Source organism: Narcine bancroftii, chromosome 6, assembly GCF_036971445.1.
Source record: "Narcine bancroftii isolate sNarBan1 chromosome 6, sNarBan1.hap1, whole genome shotgun sequence".
NCBI lineage: Eukaryota > Metazoa > Chordata > Chondrichthyes > Torpediniformes > Narcinidae > Narcine > Narcine bancroftii.
In genome coordinates, this window is record NC_091474.1 from 194405262 (window position 1) to 194420370 (window position 15109).

At 38.4% G+C, this 15109-nt stretch overlaps 1 protein-coding gene across 1 annotated transcript in view; it reads right to left on the reverse strand.

Moving 5' to 3' along the window:
* The window catches only part of mms22l (MMS22-like, DNA repair protein), a 173600-nt gene that overhangs the window by 32433 nt on the left and 126058 nt on the right, over positions 1 to 15109 (reverse strand). The window contains exon 19 of the mRNA XM_069887105.1: positions 1903 to 2072. Within this exon, the coding sequence (XP_069743206.1) occupies positions 1903 to 2072 (170 nt within the window). The remainder of the gene's footprint in view (positions 1 to 1902; positions 2073 to 15109) is intronic.

Here is a 15109-nt window from a genome sequence, read left to right on the forward strand (position 1 = left end):
GCAGACTATATGAAGGTAGGTGGGCGAGCAAATAGTATTGAGGAAACAGAGAGGCACAGAAGTGGCAAATGAAATACAATGTTGGAATGTTTACAGTATACTCTTTGGTAGAGAAAAAAAATAACAGGTAGAGAATTTGCTAAATGGGGAGAAAATTACATTTTTTAAGAAAATTGACAATACCCAGATGCAAAGAGACCTAGGAGTCCTCGTTCAGGATACCCTGAATGTCAACTTGCCTGTTAGGTCAGAGGTGAAGATCCAGTACACCACATTTTCATTGATTCAGATGACAAACAACAATGGACACAGCACTGATACATACCACTAGTCAATGGCCTCCAGTCAGAAAACCACATACAAACACAACAAATTGAAAAGGTTACTCATGAATCCCTTCAAAATAATTCCTGGTAGGTTTGGAATTTGAATAATTCTCTTGCATTCAGAGTAGCAGATCAGAACAAACCAAATGATATTATACATATAACTGAATTGACTGGTTTGGTTTCTTCCTACTTGTAATGTTGATTGAAGGGAAAATTACTGGATTAAACTATATAATTTCTGTGGTTAAAATGTTTGTTGACCTTCAGGTTACATTCATAATTATTATGAATAATCTTTATTTTTATCCCTGCCAATCTGTAATTTCCTGAATCTCTGCCAATTTGTGATGCAAACAATCCTTAATCTAAGACGATCAATTAAGACTCAAATTCCCCATCTCTTCAATTTAGAGCTACCATCACCATACCTTTTCTCAAAGAAAATCCTGAGCTTACTTCACTAGCACTATGCTACTGTTAAGACCCCCTTCCTCACAAACATTTCTGTAGCAAGCTCAATTTTCATGCTGTTTTATCCTACTGATCAATCACGATCATTTTAATTAAACGCTTATGATCTGCTCCACTGCCTCACTCTATCCTTCCTTATCCCAGAAAGCCCTCTGGGAACCCACCATGGTTTCGGTCGTGTCTTCCCATTCTCCAAAGAGTGAATCCATTTCTTTTACAAAGAACCGTCGGAAAATCTTATATAATTTAATGAGCAGCATCTGCCGTTACTTTAAAAAAATATTTTTTGGACATACAGCCCTTAACAGGCCAATCTGGCCCTATGAGTCTGTGCCGCCCAATTTGCACTCCATTAACCTACACCCTACTATGTTTTTGAAGGATGGGAAAAAACTGGAGCCCCCGGAGAAAACCTATGCAGATACTCCTTTCAGACAGCGCTGGATTCAAACCTATGTCCAGTCCCAATCACTGGTGCTGTAAAGGTGTTGCGCTAACCGCTGCGCCATCTGTGTCACCCACTATCCATATTTTTGTAAAATCTACCAGTCTAGTATTCATTCCACATAAATCTAGTTCAGGTACAGTTACGTCCAGAATATGGATAGTGAGACAGTCTTGATTGAATTGAAATGTTGTGAAAAACATGAATCGCATTGCAATTTAAATCAATCATTTGAACAATTACTTCTTGTCTAATCTCTTGTTTGCATTATGACAATATTTTAAAATACATCTCTTTTCCTCCAGGATAAATTTGCTTTATTTGAATTAAGATTTCTTTAAATAGGTTGAAAAAAAAGAATTTCATAGTGGGCCTGTTGGTAACGATATGATGACCATTGACTTTCATGGTATTCAGTACTAAGAATCTGATTTGACAACTAAATGTGGATATATTTTTATACAATGCAACATTTACAGTCTTTGGAGTGTCCTTATCCACAGGAAAAGTGCATCGCTAATGTAACTGCTCACAACATAAAGGGAATTCTGAGATTTGAAAATACCTACTTAAAGAAACAAAAAATCAAAAAGGCATATGTGGGGGGAGAAAACGCTTTGGACATCTCAAAGGTAACCATGGTGAGACAGTGCTTACCTGCAGATACAGGGGCAGGTTATCTCGAATGGCAGACTGTATTGCTGGGGGCAGTCCTGTGCCCTGCTGAAAGAGGGTATGCGGCAACAACAGGCAGTCAATGATGCGGAACAAGAGTTGTTGAGATTTTGAAGTGGCCAGTATTAGAGCCCAGTGCTTGACAATGCAACCTATGAATAAAAATAAAGTGGTATTTTAAATGCTTTTGAAACACTGCCAAGTCATTTGAGAAAATTTTATTTCAGACCAATAGACATTGATTGAATCTTATTTTAACATTATAATTATCAACCTAAATGCATTCTTTGGTGATATTTTGAGATGATATTACATATCATGACACACAGTATTTTTAAAAAAAATACAACTATTTTCATTTCAGGTTAGTTTTAGATGGAAATAAACTCTGATAAGCAAGATTTACTCTTTCCCTTAAGATTTATTCCACCATTGTGATGCAGTAATGGAAGTAAATCTCACTAAGGGAACCAAGTATGATAAATTTTATATTAATCCCTGGAGTAAACCATGAAGCAGAATTCGTTAAATTTGCATAACTTGAAAAAATACAGACCCCATGAAGGTGCAGAAAATGGAATTTATGTACACGTTAAACTTAACAAAAATTAGAACAAATAAAATGTTTTCTTTCTTTATTTATTTAGCCATTAAAGATAATATCGAATATCTAAAACATGAGTCATACAGGTGGTAGTAGTGGAGGGGCTGATGAGATCAGAGCAGAGGAAATGGTATGAGCTTGGTTGGGGGAAGGGTTTTATTACATGGAGTCATAGGTTTAGAAAGCTAGAGGGAAGGGGATGGAGAAGATTCAGAGGAGCAGAGAAAATAAGAAGTCAGACAATTTTGTGAAGGATTGGGTATCGAATGGCGTGTTTGGTGCCATGTTTGGGGCAATGGGGTAGGTTGGGAGGCAAGTTAATACAGCAGGCATTTTCCTCAAAAGACTAAACCACAGCAGATTTCCACTGCCCAAGTGCTGTTGAGACAGATTCTCTTCAAGTAATAATGAACCAGGCCTCAAGACTGCCAATCGTTGATGTCTGCACGATCAAAATCAGAAGTGACATCTGGGCAAATGTTGCTGGTCTTTGGACAGTGCACACTTCCATGCTATACTCTATTAGCACACAGGAGATCAGGAAACTGACGTCCACAATGCTCGAATCACTTACTGCGCAAAAACAATGTAATTTCCAAAGAACAGAATGTAAAACAGCAAAACAGACATGGGCTGAGGAGTCTAACATTTATACCCTTTTTCCCTTTATCCACCTTTCTTATCTAAGTTGTGCTACACTTTCTTAGAAATTTATTCCTGGGAAACAAATAGTGCTATGTGGATTCATCATAAGAACACAAAGGTGCTTCAAGATGGATTGGCCTAGAGATCGTCTCTGAAAAGGTATTCTCTCCTTTTCATACTTGGAGCACCCTTGTCTTTTTTGGCTTCCAGGTTAACTGATAATTTGGTAGTCAGACACACTTTGAGATTTGGTTTCAATTTAGAAAACATTTTGATTACCATAGGTTTTTATTGATTAGCCCTATTCTACATAACTCCTTTCTTTTTAACTTTTGTTATACTCAGTGGCTCAGCTTGGGTATCCAATCTTTTGTTGATCAATATAATGACCAAAATTTGGGATCATTTGAACAATTAGCTATTAAATTTAAAATACATAAACATCACTTTTTTTTGTTATTTACAGATTAGGAGCTTCTTAAATTCTTTCATGTTGAAGCTTCCCCAGGATTTAGATCTTAACCTTATTTGGGAAGTATATAATTTTAAACTTAATCATCAAGGATTCCTTTATGAATTACTTTTAAGATCTCGGGATAGTTATGGGAACAAGACTTTCAACAACCATTTGCCAAAACTAAGTGGGATTCTATTTTGAAACATATTTACGCATCTTTTCTTTGTGTTAGGCATTCATTAATTCAATTTATACTTTTCCAAGGTTCAGTTAGCTAAATTTTATCCTAATAGTTCCTCTCAATGTGATAAATGCATAACTGAGGAAGGTACATTGTATCATATGTTTTGGCTCTGTCCTTCACTCTTTAATATCTGGCAAGGGGTATTTTGCACCTTATCATTAGTTCTTAATATTAACTTGACTCCTAGCCCTTTCATTGCTTTTTTTGGAGTGAGTGGCCCAATGGATTTAATACTGAACTTTTTCACAATCCCATGCAGTGGCTTTTGCTTCCCTCATTGCTGGAAGGGCCATTTTGCTGAGATGGAAAGATGCTGTCCCTCCCAATCATATTCAATGGCTGTTGGATGTGATGGCATGTCTGTCTCTAGAAAAAAATAGATGTTCTACAACTGCAGCGGATCTCAACTTTTTCTCTTTGGGGTCATTTTCTCAATTACTTCTAAAATTTGTCGATTAATTATCTTTGGTTTTTTTAAATGACCTCAGAATTATTATTAGTAGTAGTAGTGGACTTTCAACTTTCCCAGCAACCCTCATAGCGTGGCGTTTGATTTTTAGTTTAGGAATATATTTTTTTCTCTTTTAAACTATTTTTCCGTTTAATAACATGGGTTCATACGTTCCTTGCTCATTGTTATTTGAAACTTGTAACTTGTGATTAATTTTCTTTTATTATTATCATATGTACTTATGTACTTTGCATATATTAAAACCAAGAAAAAGATTGAAAAAAATAAATTTAAAACAACAAATTTGAGAAACTGGAATAAGAAACAAAATGAAAAAAGAACAGATGCTGGAAATCTAAACAGTAGATGTCAATAATGAATGGCAAGTCAGTGAGATTATGTAAAATAAAACTAGATCCACTGGAGCAGCAAGTAAACCAATGTCAATGCTCTCTCCCAAGCCAACAGCCCCAGTTTTGAGGCCTACTTGCACATAGTGGGTGCTGTGAGTGAGGAAAAAGGTTTGGTAGGTTTCAAAGGCAAGGAGTCTGAACAGTTTTGAGGGGAATGTAGCCGTGCGCTACACAAAAGAACAACACTCACAAGTGAGGTCAGGTTAAGCTCTGGTTTATTATGGTTCAAGCCCGACTTTTATATCATTCAAGTTCCCACCGTTTGTCCGATTACTGACATCACATCCTGCATGACAAAGGTGGATTTTCCCGTGTGTGGATACACCCTTGTGTGACAATACTTTCTTCCCTGCGCGCTACCCTAGTCTGTTGGCTATACAGTGGGGCCAGTACTATTTTAGGGTCGCTGGCCCTTTAGGCTGCTTTAGCCATTCGTCCACTGGTTCGCTTGCTGGGGCCAGTGCAGCTGCGCGATCTGCTGGCTTTACGTTGTGCTGGCCAGCCAGAGATCCGGCTTGCTTGCTGTGGCGGCAGACCACCACAGGGAGGTATTTTATTTACAAAGGCAAGTGTGGGAAATGGTAACTGATGCAGAGCACGCGCGCACACGCACACACACACACACACACACACACACACACACACACAGAGTTTACAGTAGCTGTGGGAGTGAAATAGCTGACAATTAATAATGAAAGTGGGAAAAATAGTGTGAGGAAAAAATATACACCCACACACAATGAACTGGTACATCCAAGGTTCAAGGTAAAATCACTATGATGCCCCACCCCCCCTTGACTCAGTGCAGGCTTTATGCTACAAGGAACACTAATTAAACATTCCCAACCCTTTTAACAGTGCACACCTTACCAACAGTTTCTCCAACACCCTTCCACATTTCTAGGTCTGGAGTGAAGCAGGGTGGTCCCAAGCTGGTAATGAGTGAGAACAAAGAGCACATGGCCACTTTATAGTGCTGGAGGGTCAAGCCCAGATCATTTACAGGGATCAATGGCTTAGTGCCAGGAGGGTTAATCCAATTACAACAGCCCAAGGTCAAGTACAGGCAGGCTGGAGAGGGCAGTCCAGGTAATTTACATGGTACCAACAACAAGGAGTGCACTAATGGGTGGGGCCGAACCAAACCTTGGTTGGCAGCTGATGTGTCCTCTGACTAGGTAGGGGGCAGTGCTGTCACATGACAGCCACAACCCTTCCCAATACAGTAGGAAACTGCAGGTAGAAACTGCAGAAACTGTATGCAGACTCTGCTTCAAGTTCTGTCACGGGAAGATATTATTATCTCCAAACAAGTTGTGTTTCAGTGACTCAACCTTGCACCCGTTCTGCACTCAACATGAATGAAATCTCCAATATATGATAACTGGAATCTTCTTATGACTTTGTATAGCTTCTATTTGGAACCATGGATTTTATCACAGGGTTGATATTTAAGCCATCTTTCTATTTCCATTTTTTCCAAACACAACCTGTGATGACAAACGAAATGTCCTCTGACCCCATAATTGAATTTATTTCTTTCAAGCCACCTCTATTCAGAGATTAATTACTGCTGCTTCTTCCCCACCCCCCACCAGCCAAGATATTCAATTGACAGGAGCATGAATTGCAAAATGAGAGATAGTAAAAGTGCACAGATTTTTCACCGACAATTCTATTGAACAGTTACAGCAAACTAGGATCTGAGATAAAGCTGGGCAGATCTTTTGTGAGGAATGAAGTTGATGGGCTGAGCCTCCTCCTGTATGTAAAATGCCATCATTTGTGATGTAAATATCCTGCACAGAATGGCAGACCTAACAGTTATTAGTTCAAAGCAGATGTTATTGGAATTTTTATGGATGCAGCCATCTCAATCATGGATTTGTTTTCTAGCTCAATGTGCAGGAAGCAACTGTAATTATATGTCAACCCCCTTCATAACCTGGACAGTGTGTGCAATGAGTATTCAAATGTGACCATGATCACCAGGCTCTCTTCTGAGATAAATGACAGAGGAGTGTCTGATCTGTGTGCTGGGTGTAATTAATTGCACATGCATCTCTGCTTTTCCTGAACCTCCATTTTTTCAACTCTTGAAATAGAAGGGTTATTACCAGAAGCAACTTAGTCTGAAATATTTCCAAAGATGAAAATAACATACTTGATGCACTGCATTTTGAAAGAGTTGACAGTATACAATTCTCTTGTCATAAAATTTATTTTTAATTTATAAATACAGCACAGTAACAGGCCTTTTCAGCCCATGAGCTCATGCCACCCAATAACCAATAACCCGCAGTATGTTTCAAAGGTAAAGAGCTTCATATCAAATCAACTTTGGTTTATACCTCCCAAAAAGTAAAAATCTCAGTCATTGACAATAAATTTAAATGTCAATAATAACCATGGGGAAAATGAGTTTCCAAAAAAAAAAAACCTAATCTGGACAGCCAACAATCTGTTGTGATCAGACATGTAAGGAAACATAAAGGATCTCATGAACATTATGTTTAAAACCAATTCTAAGCATTTCCAAACACACTATCAGCTGCACTGAAAACAACACTATCATGTTCAGTAACGGGGTGAAGTGTCTGAAATAATCTCGAGTGCTGAAAACAATGTTATCAGCACATAGTTCCCAGGTAAATTTAGATGCTAAAGTAATATTGTGCGATTTCCAAGGAACTTTGCAGCAAATTCTGAAGATTGGCAGTGTTTTGGAGTCCTGCTGTACTTGCCTGTTGAATCAGTGTGAGGGAGCTGTTTTAAATGTTGATTTGGTTTTGTTAATTACTGTTTTTAAATAGCCTGATGTGTATTCTTCTGCAGTAACTAATTACATATTTTGTTTTGAAAATGTTTAATTAGACTGTAATTAAAGAAGTTTAGATGCTTTAGTCTTGGTGGTACTTGCAATCAGTCATGCATTTATTTTGGTCAGATTCAGTTCAGCACTTAGTAACATATGTTCAACTAAAACATGTAATTCAATTTTCAATTAAACCCCTAATTATACGTCAGAGCTCGCAAGGTCCAGAAGACGTGAGCATTCACAGTTTAAACACTGTAAATGACCATCTAACATTGAACTATCTTAGAGTGTGTCAATTAGTGCAGTTCCAAGATGTTAATTCAAGCTTAACAAGCCAAATCGATAATAAAAGAAAACCCATTTCTTAAATCCCGTACTTTCTGAAAACATGCAATTATCCAATCAACCTATTTACAAAAAAGAGAAAACACATTGAACTGAAAGTAAATCAATTGGGTCACATGAAGTCCAAGGTAAATGAAGCACTTTGTTTTCTCTAGACAAAAGAAGGAAGGGAGGAACTGAAAGAAATCAGTATCTCTAAGGACATGGTCTTGGGGAAATTGATGGGATTGAAAGCAGATAAATCCCAAGGGCCTGATAATCTACATCCTAGGGTACTCAAGGAAGTAGCCATTCAGATAGCAGATGCTTTAAGAATTATTTTCCAGAACTCGATAGACTCAGGATCAGTACCCATGGATTGGAGGGTAGCTAATGTTACCCCACTATTTAAAAAGGGGGGAAGAGAAAAAGCGGGGAATTATCGGCCTGTGAGACTTACATCAGTAGTGGGCAAAATGATGGAATCCATTATTAAGGATGTAATAGCGGAGCATATGACTAGCAGAGAAGGGATCCGACGGAGTCAACATGGATTTACAAAAGGTAAATCGTGCTTGACAAATCTATTGGAATTCTTTGAGATGGTGACAGGTAAAATAGATGGGGGAGAGCCAGTGGATGTGGTGTACCTGGACTTCCAAAAGGCCTTCGATAAGGTCCCGCATAAACGACTGACTTCCAAAATCAAGGCTCATGGGATTGGGGGCAAAGTATTGATGTGGATTGAGAACTGGCTGGCAGGTAGAAGACAGAGAGTTGGGATAAATGGCTCGTTTTCTGAGTGGCAGGCGGTGACCAGTGGGGTACCACAGGGATCTGTACTGGGATGCCAGCTGTTCACAATTTACATTAATGATCTGGATGAGGGGATTGGATGTAATATCTCCAAATTTGCAGATGACACTAAGCTAGGAGGGGTTGTGTGCATGGAAGAGGGGTTCAGGAAGCTCCAGTGTGATTTGGATAAATTGAGGGACTGGGCAGATACATGGCAAATGCACTACAATGTGGATAAATGTGAGGTTATCCACTTTGGTAATACAAACCGGAGGGCAGATTACTATTTGAATGGCATTAGATTAAGAGATGGGGAAGTGCAGAGAGACCTAGGGGTACTTGTACATCAGTCTCTGAAGGCGAGCATGCAGGTACAGCAGGCAGTTAAAAAGGCAAATGGTATGTTGGCCTTCATATCAAGAGGGTTTGAGTATAGGAACAAGGATACCTTACTGCAGCTGTACAGGGCCTTGGTGAGGCCACACCTGGAGTATTATGTGCAGTTTTGGTCACCTTATCTAAGGAAGGATGTTCTTGCAATGGAGGGAGTGCAGAGGCGATTCACCAGGCTGATACCTGGAATGGCAGGAATGACTTATGAGGAAACATTGCGCAAATTGGGATTGTACTCGCTGGAGTTTAGAAGATTGAGAAGGGATCTCATAGAGACATATAAAATTCTGGCAGGACTGGACAGAATGGATGCAGATGGGATGTTTCCAATGATGGGAAAATCCAGAACCCAGGGCCATGGTTTGAGGATAATAGGCAAACCATTTAGGACCGAGATGAGGAGGAATTTCTTTACCCAGAGGGTGGTGAATCTGTGGAATTCATTGCCACAGAGAGCAGTAGAGGCAGGTTAATTAAATATATTTAAGAGGGAATTAGATATATTTCTTCAGTATAAGGGTATTTAAGGTTACAGAGAGAAGGTGGGGACGGGGTACTGAACTTTAAGATCAGCCATGATCTCGTTGAATGGCGGAGCAGGCTCGAAGGGTCGAATGACCTACTCTTGCTCCTATCTTCTATGTTTCTATGTTAAGATCATCTTTATCTTTGGCAAATGTGCTTTTGCTGCTGGTAATGCTTCAACCTCCTGCAGCTCAGTAGTAACCAAAATAGGAAACACCCATTTGGAGTTCTCAAGCCACAATAAAATAATTTCAATGATCTAAGAGGAAAGTTGAATGCTGGCTAAGATGATGGTCATTTCTGAAACGTTTTGCATTTGTTTAAATACTTAGCCCCACTGCCCAGATTTCTTCCCATACCTTTGATGCCCTGGCTAATCAAGAACCCATCAATCTCTGCCTTAAGTACACCCAATGGCTTGGCCTCCACAACCACCAGTGGTAACAAATTCTACAGATTCACCACCTTCTGACAAAAGAAATTCCTCCATTATTTGCCATTGTTAAAAAAATTTGAAGATGGAAAGATTTACCAATAACATTAATAGGATAAGTGAATTGTATAAAAGTGAATATTTTTCAAAGAATACAATATTTGTTTCAATCATTGCCTATTCAAGTACCAGAATCTTTCTTTTGAAACTTGAATAAAATAATACTTGAATTCCTTTTGAAAGGTAAGATGTCAAGAATTGATTTAGAAAAATTAACATGGAAATTGATCAGGGTGGACTAAGACTACCAAATTTTAAGAATTATTTTAAAGCAGCTCAATTGAGCTTTTTGTCCTCCTGTTATCAATGGGAAATTAATACAATTGGTGAAACTATTCTGGAGTTAATTTTGTATAAATGGAATAGTGAGTCGTTTAAAGGAACTAATGATTTTTCTGTATTGAAACATTTTTTAAGCATATGGAATAGAATTCATATTGAGAGAGGAATTAAAAATTATCAATGACCAAAAATATTGTTAAAACAAAATCAACTTGTACCTTATACTTTGAATAATTCTTTATTTGATAATTGGTATAGTAAAGGTATAGAGAAAACAAGATTGTTTCTTAGGATATGCTTTCTTAACTTTTGATCAATTAAAAGATAAATACAATATACATAATAATACAATTTTTGCATATTATCAATTAAAAATGTATTTGAGAAAGAGACTGGGAGCAGATTTGAGACTCCCTAAACAAAGTCAATTTAAAGATATAAGATATATTTTTTTGTTAAGAAATTTATTACTAATATGTATATAAAATTACAAGTGACAGTAAAGAAAAAATTTATATAAATCAAAAATCCAATGGAAGAAAGATTTAAATATACAAATTCAGGAGGAGATTTGGTCAAAATTATGTTAAGAAAGTGTTACAAATACAGTAAATGTTAGATATCAAATGGTTCAATATAATTTTCTTCATCAATTGTATGATACTCCACAAAAGTTAAACGGAGTTAATCTTAATTATTCAACTAAGTGTTTTCGATGTCTGAAAAGAAATAGGGATTTATTTGCATTTAGTGTGGTCTTGTGAAAAAGTGGAAAGGTTTTGGAATGAACTGAGTTTATTATTAGGGAAATTATGAAGATAAAGAATCCAAAGGATCCAAGAATATTTTTACTTGGAGATATTTACGAAAACGATATAAAATTGAAATTGGACAAATACTAAGAACATTTTTTTTAAGTATCGCAATAGCAACTGCAAAGAAATGTTCAGCGATATTATGGAAAGATGATGGAGAAGGGTTATTAAGTTGATGGTACAATGAGATGCAAAATTGTCTACCTTTGGAAAAAATACGTATAGATTAAGGAATTGAGTTGAAATTTTTTTTTACAGTATTTGGAAACCATACATGGATTTTATGGATAATTTTCCATCCACCTCTTCTATCTTATCCACTCCTCTGAAGTAGTAATTTTCAGTAACAACTAATGATTGTCTTTGCTAATATTATTGCATATTAAATGGTAGGTGTTTCTTTCCTTTTCTTACTTTTGGGTGGTGGGATGGGGAGAAAATATACATCATTGGCTATATGGATATTTGATTAATGTTTTATTAATTTTTTCTTGTAATGATGCAAATAATTAAATATATTATTTTTAAAAAAAATTCCTCCGCATGTCTATTCTAAGTGGACACCCTTCAATCCTGGAGTTGTGCCTGTCTTGTCTTAGACTCTCGCATCATGGGAAGCAAATTTTCCACATCTACTCTGTCCATGCATTTCAATATTCAAAATGTTTCAGTAAGTTCCTCATTCTTCTAAATTCCAAAAAGGCCGAGAACTGTGAAGTGTTCCACGTATAATTCTATCATTCCCAGAATCATCCGAGAACCCTCTCCAATGTCAGCACATCCTCTGACTCCAAGGATAAATTTCCTCCTTTGTTCTTGAGTGGCCCATTTTGCTTTACTTGCTTTCAACGCAAGTATAAAATGCCTTGGGATTCTCCTTAATCCTGCTTGCCAAGAACATTTCACAGCCCCTTTTAGCCTTTCTAATCCCTTGGTAGAGCAATTAAATATTCTTCCAGCAGTTTTAGCTTCCTAGACTTTGCATGTGCTTCCTTTTTCTTTTTGATTAGATTCATGACTGCTCTTACTTTGTCATCACTGTTCTTCCTCCTTATTGAAACATGCCAGTCCTGGACTATTAACCAGCTTTAAATAACTCCCATTTGTCAGTTGTGGAGTTGACCAATAACAACTGTTCCCAATTAAACTCTTCCCTAGCTCTGCCTAAGAATGTCATAATTTTTTTTCCCTATCAATCTAGTATTTTTCTCACAAGGCGTAACTATTATTCATTAACTATCCTGCAACTTAAGGAATTGTGATCACTTGTCCCAAAATGATCTGCCATTGAAACTCCAGTCACCTGGCCAGGCTCTTCTTCCAGGTCAAGGTCTAGCATGACCCCTTTCCTGGCTTGCTGGTTAAAGCAACCCTTCAGCACCAAACAAATTCTGGCCCATCTGAACATCTTCCCCAGTCAATATTTGAGAATGAAACTCTCTCACCATGACAGTAAAAACACAAATCTAGAGAAACTCAGCAGGTCAAGCAGTGTCCTTTATATAGCAAAGGTAAAAATACATCACTGACATTTTGGCCGAAAGCCCTTCATCAAGGTATGGAAAAATGTCAGCAGGTCCAAACAAAAGAGTAGGGGGGAGATGTGGTCGCAAAGGCTGGAGGTGATAGGAGGAGAAGGGAGGGAGGAGAAATGGAAAGGGGAAAAGGAAGAGAGGTAGGGGGAAGAGGAGAGCAGGTTAGCAAAAAATTGAAAAGTCGATGTGAATGCCATCTGTCTGGAGAGTGCCCAGACGGAAAAATAAACAATAAATGCTGGAGTAGGCCATTTGGCCCATTGAGACAGCACCACGATTAATTTTGATCATGGCTGATCTTCTACCCTGTCCCTGCCACCTCCCCGTAATCCTTAATTCCCCAGTCCACAAGAACCTTATCTAACTCCCTCTTGGATATCCAGAGAACCTGCCTCTACCACCCTCTGCGGCAAAGGGTGGTAGAGGCCAACGACTCTCTGGGTTAAAAAAAAAATTCTAATCTCTGTCCCAAAGGTGCTGTTTCTCCAATTTGCGAGTAATCTTGGTACATAAAGCCATGGACAGACATACGAGTATGGGAGTGTGACAAAGAACTGAAATGGAATGCCTCAAATGGAGCACCAGATGCAGTAAACTATCCTGCGGATACACAAGTGAAGTGTTGCTTAATTTGAAAGGCCTGTTTGGGGCCCCAGACCATGGCGAGGAAGGAAGTGTGGGTGTAAATATGGCCTTTTCTCTTCATTGGAAAGAGGGTGCAGATTGGGAGATCGCTTCGCTGAGTACCTTAGCTCCGTCCACACCAGTGACAAAGACCTCCCAATAGCCAACCACTTCAGTTCTGTGACACACTCCCAAACTCACATGTCTGTCCATGGCCTTATGTACTATCCACCAAGACCACCTGCAAATTGGAGGAACAACACCTGACTTTCCGTCTAAGCACTCCCCAGCCAGATGGCATTAACGACGACTTTTCCAGTTTCGGCTAACTTGCTCTCCTCTTTCCCCTCCCCAGTTCTCCTCACCCCTCTATTCATCTAGCCATCCCTCTTCCCCCTGATCGCTGCTGTCCCCTCCCTCCCTTCTCCAACTACCACCTCCAGACTTTGTGACCACACCTCCCCCCTACTCTTTTGTTCAGAAGTCTGCTGACAATTTTTCATACCTTGCGCTCAAGCCCAAACGCCAGTTATGTATTTTTACTTTCATTAGATAAAGGATACTGATTTACCTGCTGAGTTTCTCCAGCTTTGAGCTTTTCCTTAACAGTGTCTGCAGATTCTTGTGTTTTACTTTTTTTCCCCTCCCACTATAACAACCCCAGTTGCTTTTACACATTTTCAAAATTGGTTGACATATCTACACATCTGTTCCTTTGACAGGGTGATGTAATCATCAGTTACTTACGGTCTACATTAATGGATCAGAAGAACGTAGCCTGGTCTGCTGAGAGTACATTGGTAGATGAACTGACAGAATGATGGAGTTAGGTAAACTGAGTGTCAAGAAGGTGCTAGATAGAGTATATCTATCTGACTCAGAACAGTGAAAGAACATTTTAAAATATTCTGAAGTGTGCAAAGGTAGGTGTATGGAGCGAACCAAGCGCAAGAACATGGATCTCAGAACATTATCACAGTAGACAATTAATAAGGCAAATATTGCAAAAGTGAGAGAGTACAAGAGTGAATATGTCTTGAAATTGGACTGAACTTTGACACACTCCATTTGGAATGTGTCAAAGCAAGAATGTGCTCACACAGGAAGTGGAAGCTAGACGTCGTAAATTATTTCCTGAGATAGGATCAACAAAGATCAACCAGAAAGAATCTTTATTCACTGGAGTTTAGACCAAATATATTTGATCTCATTGGAACATGTAAAATTCTACATGGCAATGAGTATTTGCTCCTTCCTCTGGATCCAGAGCTCAAAATTAAGGGGAACAGCATTATGATAAATAGACTGCCTTTCAGGATTTAGATGAAGAAAAATTCTTTATTCAAAGGACGAGATATCCTCACTATTCTCTGCAGAGGCCTGCCATTGTTCAGCTATTGAGGTGGTGTTTGGTAGATTTTTGGAAACCAGCTGATATTATTAGATGATGGGATCATGAAAACCACAGAGATAAAATGAATCATCAATTATCTGACTAAATATAGGAGTAAACAGGAGTGTCCATAAAGCAGACTCTTTGCTCCTGTTTCCTTTGTCCTTCTGTTGTTATTGTCACAATGGGAGATTCTGGTTTAATTCTAACATTTCACCAACCACATGCTGCTTGCTCCCTCTAATGTCGAGAAAACTGCCAATTTTTAAACATATCATTTAGATTAAAGGGTATCTGGTCACCCTTTACATATTTGCATACAATTTGTAGTGCTCACGTGACAGCACATTGATAATGTGCACTCAAAAGACTTCC